The following is a 17,450-nucleotide window of genomic DNA, read 5'->3' as shown; positions in this document are numbered from 1 at the left end:
AAAATTGATTTTCTATCAGGCACAATAATAATAACACAAACATTATAATTATTTTTTTTTTTATGAGATAAATAAAACGTTATTGTTATTTTTACATATTTTTAGACAAATTTAAGAGTGGTGAATCAAAACCATAAATGATTCACATTATAAAATAATGAAATTATGTACGTATTAATTTTCCCTATAATGATTTATGATTATATTTCTGCTAAGTAATGGTAAATTCGTACAGTTTCAATGTTTAAGTATAACTAGCAGCGTACTATCTATAGAATTATAGGGTAAATAAACAATATCTACTGATATACAAACATCAAGTACATGAAATATTTTTTTTCAGTACACTAAGTTGTTTAATATTGTATTGAAATGAAAAAAAAAAGTATGCTGAGATTAAATCATAATTACTCATGTATAAAGTATTAAGTTAAATTAAATATAACTTATCGATTCATCCGTTTAACTATAATAATAAAACTATTTTCTGTTGGAGTCTAAAAAAACGTCTACCTAAACTAGAGAATACTGCGTAAAATCAAAAAGGTTAATTTGGTATATTAGACTTATTAGGTTAGTTTCGTTTACAAATTGATTAGGTACGTATGTTTTCTGTCCATCGATTAGTCACATGTTAATGTATTTATGTAACGATATGTATTTATAATATTTTTGTAATAGCAGACGAATAATATTCGTGCAAAGCGGTTCAGGTAAATCGTAATATTGCTGTTTGATAGTTAATACTATTACACATTTACACGGCAATAATTATATATTATATTGATTAAATTTCTAGTGGTCAAACTGCTGTTTAGTCGCTGTACGATCGTGTTACACACCGTACACCACAAAATAGTTAATTATTACCGACCGCAACACAATATATTATTATAAATAATACTATTTCCGAACAGAACGGAGATAAATTACAATCGCGAAAATAACACGGCTGGCACAATATCTATATAATGCATATTATCGCATACACACATAATGTACCTTAAACTTGTGTAATATTATGTGCGTGCGGTAGACTTTGTTGTGAGATTTTTTTTTTCACCCCGCGCGGAACCGGAAGTTGGATACACGGTGGGTGTATGGCGGTCAGTGCATAAAAAATAACAATCCCGAACCGTTTTCAACTATTTACGAGCGTGTGGGCAAAATTTTGTTTTTCGCGTGAATAAACTGTACAAACATAGTTTTCAACTAGTTCATCGTTTGCACGCGTCATTCTATTTTTTTTTTTTTTAGACGAAAAAACCATAGTCAATATATTATTGTTATTATTTTCATAGACTTCATACGGGTGCATATTTAATTAATAGGTATTTATATTATTTGACTAATTACATTGCCATATGTATACGTGAACAACGTAATAAAATTCAACGAGACGCTGAACAAAGTGAATCCGCAACAAAATTGAAACACAACTATCTCATCTTTTCATTCCTCACGGTGTACAGGTGAAATTAACAGCCATCAATTAAATTTTCGCTAGACGCTAGACTCGTCTTTAGAGTATTCTTTGACGATAATTAGTATTAATTTATAAAAGACGAAATGGTAACGTGTAACTGACTGACTACAGACACGAATAATAAACAAATAACAGTTTATAAACACATTTAGTATACTCAGAAATAAGCGGAAATATTATTCATAATATTATTGTAAATTGTTATTACCCCGTGTGTGTATTTACAGTAAAACAAAAACACAGTTTTTGTAGCACAATCCAATAATAAATTAGTATAATACCTAAACTTTAATAATAAACGTCTATATTAAATATAAATATATCGAAAATTGTCTAATCATCCAATTAAAAGGAAAGTAAGTGATCGTGTAAATGCGCGTCTTAATTGTTTTTATTTACTATAACTTTAACTGTGTATTTTAATATACGTTATTAATACAATAAACTATTGCTTAAAATTATACAATGTACGTCAATTGTGTTTAACAGAATATTAAATTATTTTAATATGGATTTAGTTCAAATATTATGTAACAAATAATTTTGTTACCTATTATTACAACGCTGTAATTATGTAACTTTTCTGGTTAATAATTAACCATAAATTTTTAAATTGTTACCTAGATAGATATACAAGATAATATTATACTTTTAAAAATACTTTAGCACCGATTGAATAATTATATACAATATATTCTATATTAAGGATATTTACTAACCTAATCAAAGATAATAACATACCTATAAATACATAAATTAAAATATATTTTATTATATTGATTATATATATATTAGTGTTGTGTAAATATGAGAAAAAACAATAGGTTGTAATACTGATTATGATGATATGTAAAAATATTAACTTAATAAGAAATAAGAACCTAACAAAAATTATTATTGAATTCAACTCTTTAAAATATGTTTATTTTAATTTAATTTTACAGTGTTGTCTACGGTCAGTTGGGAAGATTGGTGGACATACGATGGTATATCAGGTAAAACATTTATTCATATTTAAGACAAGTAATTTTTAAATTCTAATATAATAATATAGAATGTGTAAATTACATAATATGAAGGACCATGTATTACAATTTACAGTATTATATTAATTACATTCATATCAGTACAAGTTTTATAGTTATTTTACAATTTTAGACTTATAATATGAAGCTTACTAAAAACTTATAACACAGATATAATAGTTAACAAAGGAGACTTATAATAGAATAGTAAAATACACAATAAAATTAAAAAATAAAAATAAATATACGCAAAAAACTAGATTAAAGGTATAACATATTTAAAGTTTTACGATTTGTTTATTCAAGTAGCCAACTAGTTATTTATTTATTTATTTATTTTTTTTTTTTGAGGTTTGATGATAGTTTTTTTATACATTTTTGGTCTTATATATAAGTAAGTGGATTAAGTTAATTTTCTATGCAATAAAAATACAGTAATATTTGCTAATTGTCTTTTGTTATAAATTATAGGAAAGATATAACCATATTAAATACTAAGCATTAAGTTGTTTTTAATTATATAAATTAGTGATATTTTATAGAACAAATTTTTGTTGGTAGAATATTTAATTTTTTATATAGATATTTTATGTAATATAAATATTTCATTTATTATATATAGACATAAATTATTTTTCTTAGTTTTTTGTTGCTTTAGTTATGTAGACATATCATTTAAAAAGTTATAATATATTTCATTACCTAAATATTTAAAATATTTTACTATTTTTAATGATGTTTGACATTAACGTGATATTGGATTTATGCATTTTTTTTCATCAATACATAAACTAAATCTAACTGGATTGTTTAAGTTAGTCGAAACCACTAAAATAAGAAGTAATATTTAAGTTTTATCTAAATTAAGAAATAGGCTATTTTGACATAACCAATTATTGATTTTTCTCAGTTCACATACATTTTAGCAATTTGTATTTATATTTCAATATTTATAATTTGTAAAAATAATTCAAGTATAATAACTAATACTATTATATATATTATTAAATTTATTGTATATTATTATAAACACATTTTTAAAGAATATTATGTTGAATATTAATATTGTAATAACTAAATAACTACTCATTTGATTTACCTTTTGAAATATTAACATTTTTAAAAATATTATTAATTAAATAATGTATGGTAATAACGGAAGTAATTATTTGAAAAACTAATATTTATATCTTCACTAGACACTCCTTAATAAGTACAAGTAATCTCAAGAATTCATATGCATTGTCTTCAAATGTATTTGAAAATACCTAGAATCAAAATTTGAATAAAGTCATTGTTAAATAAAAAAATGATATGAACGGATATATTTTGTCTGTTTATTATATAATAGTCTGTACGAAGAAACCCAACAATGTACATAATATTTGTTTTTTACAATCAGTATAACGTGTATTCCGTGCGTTTCAAATATTCGCATATTATACTCTGTCGTAATAAAATTTGTCTAATTTTATTTTTTCTGATGTGAACCGCCGAAAAAAGATTACTGGTCAACACGACGGGCCACGCGCGTGTCTTGCACTGTCTCCGGCTGCATAAAAGTCAACAGACTAGTAGACAACAAGAAGATACTAAGACGGAAAACTCTAAAAACAAACGTCACGTTTATGAAATAATAATAGGAAAACATTACGACATTAATCCGCAGTTATAGTGTCTTTGTAGTACAGGGTCAAACGGAACTTCGGTCCTTAATCTTTATATATATATTATTTTACTAACCGAAATACCAGCCCATATACTGCTACAACAATAGCTCTCGAGGGTCTTACGAAACATTTGTTGTCTTTAGGTTTATCCTGATCTCATATAGGTGAAATGTTCGATAAGAGAAAAAAGACGTGAACTGCTATTTGGAAAAGTATCTATAAATCCGTTTGGTGGATCCGAACTGCTGCACTACGTATGCGGATTGTGGGCCCGTCGACCCGTCGGTGGTAGAAAACTAAAAACGAAAAAATCATATTATAAGCGTTTAATACTGCCAAAGAAGAGTTGGATTTTCAAATCGAAATTGCTTTTTTTCCACATGGGTGACAAACATTTAAGGTAACACGAGTTTGGGGAATTGTCTGAGTAGAGTATTTTCAAATTTGTAGGTACGTTATATATTGTATACGTTTATTGCGTACAGGCCCCTGAAACGTTTTGTCCTGTCGGTACGACAACACTTCGTCATAAACAAATATATTAAATGCACCGATTATAATATACCGAAGTATATTGAAGAATATTATAATAATATTTATAAGGTTTGGCAAAGTATGTATTTAATATTTTTCAATAAAAATATTATAAAAAAAAATTATTATTTTCGTTTTTTTTATTAACGTACCATCGAATCGTGTTTTTTAATAATATACCCTAAATTATACAAATACTATAGTTATCTTTTGATCTCTCTATACACACGTACGCACACACATATACATAAACGTATATATATATTATAATTTATAAGCAATAAGTACAGTACACAATATATTTAACGACAAATCATGTAATTGATACAGCTTACTTTCTAACTCGTATTGGCCAACAGACATTTATATTTGATTGAATCAAATATAATTTTTTTATTTTAAATACAACTTTAGTTAATGAATTATAATATGCGTGTATCGATAATACACCGTTTATTACACCATTCTATTTGCAACGTCCGTTTTCATTTGATAATCATTTATTTGTAAATAAACCCTATAGAATTTTCGAACGAGTTTTACATTAAGACTATAATTCAACACCATCATATACCTATATATTATTTGTACCTATATTATACAACCTTTATCGGTATATTTTGTTTGCCATTAAATGATTTTATCAAACAGGACTTTAGTAATGAATTATTAAACGCATATCAAAAATATGGCTATACACTTTTATTCAACAACCACTGTAAATATGCCAATGTCAAACATATATTGTGCGAAGAATGTGTCAATTTACAGTGTTAACAAACTTGACTATGTTAATGTTCCAATTATATATTTCGGGGTTTTGGAATATTCTCATTTAGAATTTAATTAATTGTATTGATTGCTGTAATAACAATAACAACGTACCTCGAGGATAGTTATAATTTATAATTTATAAAATATTATAACGATTAGGTTATAATCTTTAAATTCAAATGTATTATAAAGGTAAACGTGATAAAAATAAATAATTATAAGAATCTACGGTATATTTTTAAGGCACCATACAAAAAATAATTAAAAATATTATGGCCTTACTATTAATTTCATATTTTATAAATAACTTTATTTACGTATACATCTTAAAACGTTTCGATTTCTCATACCATTGATTTCACAATGTGTTCAACATTATAAATTAGTTAAATAACACGGTATTGTTCAAAATAATATGTTATATACATACACTTAACTATAAGCGTTTCATTAACATAAGTACATCGTTTTGTTCTATAAACAAGATTTGATTTTTTAATCTATTGATCAGCGTGAATAATAATAATAATAATAAGCCTATGTTCAATAACGAGAAATTTTAATTTGTTTATCAAATAAGTTATCTGACTATAATTTAATATCATTAAAGGTATTGTCTGCAGGGTTCTGTTCCTGTTTGAAAACTGTTTTTGATATAAAAATAAAAACAAAATAGCTACTGCAATGCTCCTTACGATATTTGACAAAGTAAATTGATAAACATGTGCACGTGATGATCTAATAAATACATAAACACGAATAGCTTCAACAAAATAGTAAGTGATATTTTGTGGAATGTGTCTGATTCACGCAAAACACATAGTCTTTATCGTATAGGCAGGTGTATGTTCAGTAAAAATTGCCATTCACTAACTAAAAAGTTAGAGTTTTTAGCAAAATACTTCATTTTATAACCAACTTAATCACTTAAATAATTAATATGAGCATTGCAGTAACTTAGTTATCCCCAGTTTATTTGAAAAATAATACGTGGCAGGTAATGTTGATTTTGTGAATGCCTGTAATCACCACGGTTAAAATTAAATATTAATTAAATATATTTTTGTTTATTCACTCTGTATGCAAGTATATACCCGATAAATGAGCATGATGATTTGAAATAAAAGTAAAACAAAACATATTTATTAGTTAATTTTTTTTTTAAATATTAGCCCTAAGATTTTAAAGTAAATATATTTATTAACTACCTATTTTAAATAATTATAGCTTATCACTTATACATTTTACTGAATTAAACTTAACATTTACCTAACAAACTTAAGTTGATTTTTTTCATAATGAATTAACTTATTTCTTGCATATTTGATCACATTAGCACAACTAAAGTGGTGTATAGGAGACACGCGAATCCACAAAAATAAAAATTTTATTTTATTTTAATGTTACTGTTTTTAAGTAAATATTATTATTAATTAAAATATTTTATATTATTTATACTGTTTATCGAATAAAAATAAATATTTATTATGTTTCCAGCTATTTTTAAAATATTAAAAGGGATACAACAAATGGTTTTAAAATTGAACAATTTTTAAATAAATATGATTTGCATTCTAGAAAAAAACATGTTAAAATAATTTTGTATGTTTCATTTGTTAACCAGTAATTGTATTACCGATATTAAAATAAAATAAAATAAGTACATAAATAAACATTTTAAATTATTATTAGTTATTACTTATTACTATAATTATTGAATGCAAAGACGAAAAGAAATAAGTACGACGTGAGTATAAAACCTTCACGGGTCTGTGAGCTCTTTACATTTTGTGGCTTGTGCACATCCAAAAATATTGGTCTAGTTGCGCATATAGCTGGCCGTCAGTAATTTAGTGTTTATTTCAATCCTTAACAATATAATTTTAATTTAAAATATTATCTAAGATTTTCGTATAATCACTAGATATCGATTTTTTTATAAATATAGATTTCCAAGAATAGATACACTTACACAAAAACTATCATCTCTGTATTATCATACTATAGGTTATATCCATAGACCTTATACTATAAGGTATACCTTATAGTATAAGGTCTATGGTTATATCCCACGAGGATTCGCTATTTTAATGTGGTAAACTGGTAAGTGAATAGTGTTTATATTACACTATACTGGTACTTTAAAATAGTAAATATTTGTGTGACATCACGCAGTATATCATTATTTGAAAATCTAGATATTCTTTATTATATACCTATTATAATATATTATATCAAATCGTAAAAGTAATAATTCAATTTGTTTCAATACATAAATTAAATAAGTACCTATGTAATGAATCATTGACGATTAAGGCACTACAGTAGTACAGTTATATTTGTATGATATAAATAACAAAATCTTAACCTTTTTTTTTAACTTAATTTATAAATTATGTCATGTATATATTTTTTACATTTTATTTTTATTATACATATTTTAAATCAGATATAATATAATTTCACCAAAAATAAATTTCCAAATAATGGTGAAATACTCTCCTCTTTTAAAGAAATATTAATTTATATGTAAAAGATCTCGAGGCACTATTATGTTGTGGGTTTTTAGAATGCACTTTTTGCATGCAGCTCAAAATAACTATTACCTATTCTATTTTAATGATTCTGAAATAACGACTGCCATACGACAGCTGTGTTGTAAATTTACATTAAGGAAATATATTATTGTTACGATATTATAAAACAATGTATACTTATTATGCCTTTTATCACATGCAGTTTTTCTATTAATGTTTCGCAAAGAGGCAATCTGCTAAAATAAATTAAGTGCATTTAACCATGTATTATTAGATTCTTGAATTCTTTTTTACTACCGTAGCCGTCAATGAAACATCGACTAACAAACGACCGTGATAAATCAACCCACCAAAACACGCGATAATCAGACAAATGTCCGTAACGACCGTTAAAAAGTATATGTTATAAAAAATAATAATACGCCAATAACCAATAAGTCTCTCTGCATTATATATTTAATATATAGGTACCTAGGGAACTCTGTTTTGTATCCGCTTTTTGAGTAATTGCAATATAACAATGTATATAGCTATTATGATAGTATATCAATAATCAAATACAAATCCTATTCAGTGACGTAATTATCCGACCACTGTAACGTTATTGTTGAAGTTGCAATACGAAATCTGACGGGAGTGGCTACAAAAATATAGTTATATATTATATATTATATTATTAAATAAAAAGTGCACGCGGATGGTATATTATATTGTTTTCTATTTAATTCATCAATATATTATATTCGTGTACAGTATATTATATGGTGTCGGGTCATGTGTTCAAAAATTATATGTTCGAATGAAATGTGTTCGAAAAAGCATATATTCGAATGAATTTTTGTTCGAAAACTTTACAATTTCTATATATAGTATATTAAAATCCATATATTCCGACTAGGTTAGACCATTGACTAATTAAAGACGGTTGGGAGATGTGTATTATAAAATTAATGTTATATTTGATATAGAGCAATAATTACTTTATTTACTCGTTATTTTAAGCGTAATCATAATATGAGTTTCTGTAATACACCGATTGCTGCAGTATATTTTCGATTGTCAGACAGTTGTAACGAAATCAGAAATATTGAACGAATATGTCGACGTGTACTATAAAAGTAATATCTTCTATATATAAGAAAAATATGTAATTAGTTAATGAATATGAATTTATCTCAAGTAAAAATAATTTTCATAAATGAGATAATAAAAATGTATACTATTGGATTTGTGTCAAAAAATATGGTGCTACATTTCGAAAAATTATTTAAAACAATGAACATATTAAAGAAAAATCGTGTATGTTAATAAATCATTCGCACGCACTGAATCCTGAATCCTATAAAAAAAAAAAAAAAAAAATGATTAAAAATAAAATCAAAACTGCTGCATTGCAATATCAAGATAATCCACACAAAATTTACCAAGAGCAAATGATTATTGGAGTTTCTTCTATTGTTTCTTTTCAAATCAGTAAAATTGCATCAAAACAACTTATTAATAGACAGAGAAAAGGTAAACTAACCGAACCTTCTTTTATTGAACATTTTAACCCTCCTCTTGAATTGAAAAAAAAATAAATAATTTCTGGTCAAGATTATTTAATTAAGGTAATTTACAATGAAAAAAATAGAATCATTTTTATAACAGTTCAAAATTGTTTGTATTTAAGAGAATCAGAATTTTGGCTTACAGACGCAACATATAAATCTTGTCCTAGTTGTTTTAACCAATTGTATACAGTTCATGGATATATTAAGAGAAGATAATACCAGATATGTTTACTTTCAGTGTTTACCCTTATGACAAATTACACTGAACATTCATATAAACTTATGTTTACAGCACTTAATGATTTTGCTATTGAACACAATATTAATTTTAAAGATAATATGGTTCTTGAAATTATTACTGATTTTGAAATCGCTGCTATCAATGCCATCAAAGACATTTTTCAATTTCCAATGCATTCTGCGTATTGTTTTCACTATTCGTAAAATATTTATTGTCACAAAAGAAAGGATAACGACTAAGTATATGGAAAATTAAAACTTCAACTTACTTTGTCGACATTTATCAGCATTGGAATTTCTTCCAGTTTCCAAAGTACAAATATACCACGAAAGTTAATAAATATATTAATTATATCATTAATAACATATTTTCCTAATAAATAATATATATATATATATTATTTATTTAGGTTAATGAAAGTTGGAAACAGCTTAAAACAGCATTTTTGAATGATGAAAGGGAAAAAAATAATAGAGTACTTTGAAAGAACATGAATTACTGGTAGATCTATGAGACTCCGTGGACGAAATCCACAAGTAAGACCCCCGTTATATCCGCACAGAATTATGGTCAGTAGCTCAACGGGTTGAATATGAATTGCCACGCACCACTAATATCACTGAATCTTGGCATAGTCATTTAAATAGGTAATTTCCATGTTTATGGCATGTATAAATTTCATATTTCATAATATAATATTGTACTAGATTGATATCGAAACATTCAGGTGTATTTGAACATATCATTTTCGAACACATAACCCCTCGTCAGTATATACACGTCTGCATATTTTAGTATGAAATTAATTTGATGCCACTCAAAGAGGGTTTAATATAAACAATTGTAACGACATTTTAGGAAGAATTAAAGTTTTAAGTATTGATTTAAAGTATTATTTTAATAATAATTACATGTCACCAGGTACTATTGTTAGCTGTTACGTAATACTGAGATTTTATAATAAAATATGTGCTATGATAACGAACCACTCAAGCTACAATATTCAAGCTAGATTAAGAAACCTAATTTATACATAGAACTAGGAAGATAATATTTCTTGTGTGGTAGCGTTTTTAGTTTTTTTTTTATGTCATTAATACATAAACAAGTTGTTTTTTTTTTTTTTTTAATTTGTCATGTTTATATTTTTCTAATTAAAATTATATTTTTTAATTATGAAATGAAAAAAAAATAATAATAATAAATACGTTACGACACATAGAACGTTGTCTTCTATATTTTATATGAACTCGGTTTTGTAACCATGATTGTAACCTGAATGGTCCTTATTCGTGTGAAATGGTTTCCACAAAAAATTAAGAGTGTGTGGCATCTCATAACAGAAGAAAACGGAAATACACAGCGGTTCACTTTGTATAATATCATGTATAAATATTTAAATTGTCCTTTTAGTACCGTAAAACCAGTAGACCATAGATTTTCGTCTAACCTCTCAGACACTTTGTAGCAATCTAAGAGGAAGGACGAATAACCTTGATGGTGAGTGGATGGGCGAGGAGAAAAATAAACAATAGTTCGTGGAGGGTGTCTGTGAAAGTCCAGACAATAACCTAATCGTCGTGATGCCACTACAGTATTAACATATTGTCCACTCTAGCAAAATAAATAATTCTAGTTTAACGAACATTACATTATTATCATTTTCTTCTTATGATAAATGAAAATAGTTGGCAGTTATGCCAAGACGATATTTTTCGAACGGTGGCGCCGAAGATCGGGCAAATAACTAATAAAGAAGTATTATTGTTTTTATTATTCTAGATAAACTGTTTAAATATCAGATATTATAAAAATAAACTCTACCGGGACAAAATAATTTAATTCGGCCTCGGTAGAAGTTTAATATTACGAGTATTATAATATAATTTACTGAATTTTAAATGTAACTATGGAAAAATGTAAAGTTAATAAGTGTACTCATATATTTTAGATTTATATTATTTTATGAAGTATTTGTAAAGATTTAAAGTTCACAAAACGATTTTTACAAAATAAGATAAGGTTTATTTAATTTTATATCTATCATTTTATATGACCAAACAATAATTGTTTGTCAAAAATTTATTTTAGAAGCCATTAAAGTTTAAATTACGAAAAAAAATATTATGGTTTAGATATTTATTATTTTTATTGATTTTGTTAAATTTATGATTTATAATATTTAAACTTGAAATGTTAAAAAATGGTTATGAAATTTGTACATTGTCACTAAACAGTTGCACTAAAAAATAAATGGGTATGACATAAAAAGAAATCACATCATTATAACTCAATAGAACTATAAAATCATTTACCGAAATGTGAAATCTATGTAGATGGTATGATAATAATAAAATAATTAATATGCATAATAAATAGTCGTTTATCGTTCACCATCGTCGGACCGTATTATAAAAATGAATCGGTATAGCAATCGCTTCAATAATGCTGATATTATATATTACAATTAAGCATCAAAAACTAACATTTCAAGAAGGATAAAAAGAAATTTGACAAATTTTTGTGTTATGTTGAATAAAATAACTCAAACAATATAAAAAATAAATAATTTTTTGATGAGAAATTTATTTTTCTTGATAAGTAATAACAATTTTTTTCAAAATTTAAACTTAAAATATTTATAAAAAAAAGATATAGTTTATTGTAATATTTAAAGTTTTAAAATGATATTTCATTATTAAAATTTTATTAAACTTATAATAAAATTCAATACTTTGAATTTATTATTTTTTCCTTTGAGATTCGACTCAACTCGTTATTATTGTGTATTCATATTTAAACATACCAATGGTAGAGACTAGGAACGGGAAATTTTCGACAACGGGTCTTGACTAAAATCCCCGAAAATTCTTTAAGAATAGAAAGAATTCGAAAATTCATACATAAATTGTATGAACCAGTTATATTTTATGTATCTTTAGTTCAAATAATTGGGTATTTTGTTTTAATATTCAAAATTATTAGCACAATTTCTATTTTAAAAAGCTTGAAAAATTAAGCTTAATTGGGATACACATATACTTAGTACGTATAAATGCAGAATCTAAACTATAATGTTGGAATCGAGGGGTCTTATTAATGTTATTTGATTTTCATTACATTAGTAAAAAAAAATAATATAAATAAACAAACAAACAATTAAGATTTTAGATACTAAATAACAATTCAATAGATATTATAAATAATTTACAACTGTTAATAGTTATTAAATTGAAATTAAATACAATTTATAAAATTTATTAACTCTTTCTTTTCTTTGTTATTTTTTAATCTTAAGACATTACCATTGAATAAACAGGTATAACAAAAACAGCAAGTATCATGGTATAAGGTAATATAAATAAAATAATGATGCAATACGAACTTATAATAAAAAAATTATATTTCCTAAACATATCCATATTTTAATAACGATTTTCGTTACATACAAAAATTGTGTGAATTGTATACACCCTTGTCCATAATTTATAGATTGTTTTAAGATAACAATGAATTATCAACAAAAACTTTGAATCACTTTTTTTTTTTTTTACTTTTTATATATTTACTCCATTATTTTTAAAATCTAAAAACTATTTTAAAACGTTCCATAGTTATCACATAATCGCTATGAACAAAATTAATCTTTTTTTCTGTAAAAATATTAACTTTACTTTATGACTAATCACTATCTTTATATTATATTATAAAGTAACATTTTATAATAGATTTTTGAAATTATTAAAATGCATGAAATAATTTAGTGATAAAAAAAAAAAAAAAAAAAAAAAAAAAAATACTGACAAAAATTTATAATTTATTTATTATTTTATATTCTCGAGAATTTTCGGAAGTGCAGACACTATTTTCTGTGGTCTAATACGTTCCAATCATATTGTTTAAACGTTGCAATAATAATAATATTACGTTATGTTGCTTACGCGTCAGGTTTATCACATTAACTGCAGTATTGTATGCAACCCCGAAACGACATCCGTGACGTCTGTACATTATTATAACGACAATATGTATATATGTCATATCGTACCGCTGGTGTAGGTCGACGCTTATAGTACAAGTTATTATTATTATTATTATTATAATATCCGTTGCTGCGATATCATTATTTTTATTATCGTACACGCAATGATGTATGCGATATTTTATAATATAAACTGCGCGAGGATGACGTTTTGTTTTTTTCTATATAATAATAATAATAATAATAATAATATAACATCGTACGCCGTACACATTTCGAATTCACCTAACCCCACGCCACCCACTATCGCGGGGTACCGGTGACGGGATACTCGCGTACGTACCCGACGGACTATTATATAATATAGAGACGGTCGCAATAACGGCACCCCGTAACAGATGATGACATTATGCGCGAGCGGGAGCAGAGTCCGTGCGAGTTCGGGTGAATAAGACAAACTAGTTTATCATATTGCAATCCGTGTGCTGTTCGAAACACATTTGTCTCGTTCCTTGCATTACGTATGCAATAACGACGGCAAACCGCCGTGTGTCTGACCTGCATAATAAAAGTTCGGTCGGAATTCTCGACGACCTTTTTTTTTTTTTTAGTTTTTACCCTTTCGGTCGTTTTTTTTCCTCTACCGTTGTATTTTTGTTTTAGTTTTTTTATTTCCGTGTGTGTTTTTTCGTACCAATGATTTCCGTCCGTCCCGCGCGAATACTGCTTTATTCCGATTCATTCGTCGTGATGGGGTTTGTGTAACATTTTTGACACTTTATTTCTCTCTTCCCCTTCTCTCTCTCTCTCTCTCTCACCTCTCTCACTCACCCTCTCTTGTAATATTGCAGCTAGTTACAAGATACGAATCGCAGTTATGTAACAAAGTTACATCATCGTGACAATAGTTGTAAGTCATCTGTGCACGAAACAAAATTTTAAATAAGACATTTTGTGTAAGCATTTGTCTGATATGTATCATAAATCACAACGCCTACTACAATATTATAACAGGTTCTGCATTTCAAACAGTTACCGATCTCTTGTAATGAATTAAATCAATAAATTATGATAAAAAAAAGATCTGCTTTTGTATTGTAAAGGTGGTATTGCACTACCGCCCTATTCATTTTGAGCAAATAATATTTTTCGTAACTTTATAGTAATAAAGATTTGATAAATTATTATGTTTGATATTAGTATCACAATCTCAATTTTTTTACACGGAGTATTGATAGATGTTACAATCACACGTCGATCGAGTTTAAATAAGTATTTCATCTTATGAAAATAAAATGTGGTATATTTTACTTAATAACATTATTTATCATGATTATGCAAACATGACCAAAGTAGCTTCAGTTATACTAACTTGTATATTTTGTTAAGAGTTACAGCAACAATTTCATTCAGGTACAAGTAATCATCACAATCACTTTAAAATTATTTAACTTGTTACGAGTTACAAAATGTAACTTTGGTACGTATATATAATACTTTTTTTATCATTCGTGACATGGATAGAAATTGGCTTTGATTTTGTAAGCCACCTGCGCTTTAAATAATATAATACTATATTGTAGTATAATACCATGATATGCTACAATATAGCACAATTTCTGCGTGAGATGAACTTTTCAAACCGTAACAATAATATGTTCCTTCGATTTAAATCACTTTTATTAATTATTATTTCTAGATTTCAAAAAAGACGCATCATTATTATATGTAAAAAATGTTTAATATTATTATAAATGACTCGTACAATCGATAGTTATAAAATCGTATCAAACCGACCGTGCACTAATTATTTTACGGATTCTCAATTATTTCTATATTATGTGAAAATGTATTTTTCCGTTAATGGATTTTTGTTGAACATTTTAATAGGAAAGTATCAGAAGTATTATTATATACTATCATGTTTTACGTTTTAGTCGAGTTTAATAATAGCGGTAGTGTTGGTTATTTATTAACATTAATAATACATTTATAGAATCTCGACAAAATAGAAATAAAGATTATATTTTACAAATAATTAATTAATATACATTATGTTTGGAAACTACTTCGTGATGTATTTAGACTCTTGTTAGGAAAATTTTAATTTTATTTCTATTTATTACGACGGTAAATATGTGTCTTTAATTGAACAAGCACCAAGAATTTTTTTTTTTAACAGAGGTTTTATCGCTTTGAAATAAATATGACTTTCTTACATGACTACTAGGTATTGTATTTTTTTCAAAAGTCTTAGTAAAGCTTTCAAAATATATTTAAGTCAGCCAACACATTGATGCAATTTAAAAAAAAATTAGTTAATTAAAATCTATGTATAGAGTAATACTATGATGTTGTATACTTCTCATTAATAGAGTTTTACCATATTTTTTGAATGTCTTTAGTTTACGAATATTATAGTAAAACCGTTGCAACACTTGCAACCATCAAACAAAGTTATTTAATAACACTTCATAATATGCGTATTAAGCATAAGTGTACAATTAATTATTGTTAAAATATACTATAAATACATACAAATTCAAAACTATTTAACTACATAACAATAAATGTGATTAATTTTTGACTAACTGAAACAGCTGATGTGTTTAATTTTAGCAAACAAATAAAAATACATTTCTTGCAAAATCGATTTGTAGAAAATACTGACTTAGTTATTATTTCGTTTCAGACGATAGTTGTAGCAATAAACCTGATATAATAAAAACAAAAACGTATTGAAACAAATACATACATAAATATATATATATGTGTGTGTGTGTATATATATAATGTATATATACACGAATAATAATTTATTTGCTACGGTACAAATAGTATAAACTCTCAAACCAAACTATCTAACTCGACTATCGACACTGTCATAACTCATAATATAGGTACTTTTAGATGTTATATGTTTTATTTATGTTCAACCAGGTCAATGTTATCGCTTGTTCAAATATCTTTATACTGGAATATATAGTTTTTCAATTCGTACATTTTTACGACGAACAATTAAAAATAATGCACTAGGTACCCACATCATATTATATTATGTATCATGCGTAGTTACCAAAGTCTTAACATAAACCAATTGTATTTACTTTTCCTCACATATCTATATCAGCAGGTATTATTTTAATATGTCGCGTATTTGGTTTGGGTTGACTGAAAAATCGCGAATTCCAAACAACCGACTTAATTTTGGTTTTCATACAAACACGCTAGCACACAAGAGGATTCACACGATAAATAATGACAGCCCTACAAGCTTACGTTCCAACGCGCTTGTGTGTGCACTTAATGTTTACACAATAGCAAAAATATATTACATGCCGTGTTTTCATACCAACACAAATAGGTATACTATGGGACACGCGTGATTTATAGCAAACAAATAAATGAACATATTACGTTGTAAATTATATTCGCGGGGTTGAAGTGTGTTTTAATATTGTCGTCAAATAGTACATTGAATGAATTAGATAAGTAAATGAAATTAATATATATATATATATATATATATATATATAAACGAAAATTATATTAGTTTTCTATAATATTGTGTAAAGCACGTATTTATTATCTTTGCGCAAATGGAAATAAAACACAATAACATCATAAAAGTACTTTTAATATAACTGC

The 17,450-nt window shown here is 26.0% G+C and overlaps 1 protein-coding gene across 1 annotated transcript in view; it reads left to right on the top strand.

Moving 5' to 3' along the window:
• The window catches only part of LOC112600431 (carbonic anhydrase-related protein 10), a 191,790-nt gene that overhangs the window by 90,565 nt on the left and 83,775 nt on the right, over positions 1-17,450 (top strand). Inside the window, exon 3 of the mRNA XM_025347646.1 lies at positions 2,431-2,481. Coding sequence (XP_025203431.1) covers positions 2,431-2,481 — 51 coding nt within the window. The remainder of the gene's footprint in view (positions 1-2,430; positions 2,482-17,450) is intronic.

The sequence above is a fragment of the Melanaphis sacchari genome, unplaced genomic scaffold, assembly GCF_002803265.2.
Source record: "Melanaphis sacchari strain LSU unplaced genomic scaffold, SCAv2.0 Contig64_pilon_pilon, whole genome shotgun sequence".
NCBI classification, from domain to species: domain Eukaryota; kingdom Metazoa; phylum Arthropoda; class Insecta; order Hemiptera; family Aphididae; genus Melanaphis; species Melanaphis sacchari.
Note: the sequence above shows the minus strand (reverse complement) of the source record. Positions and strands in the feature narration are given on the sequence as shown.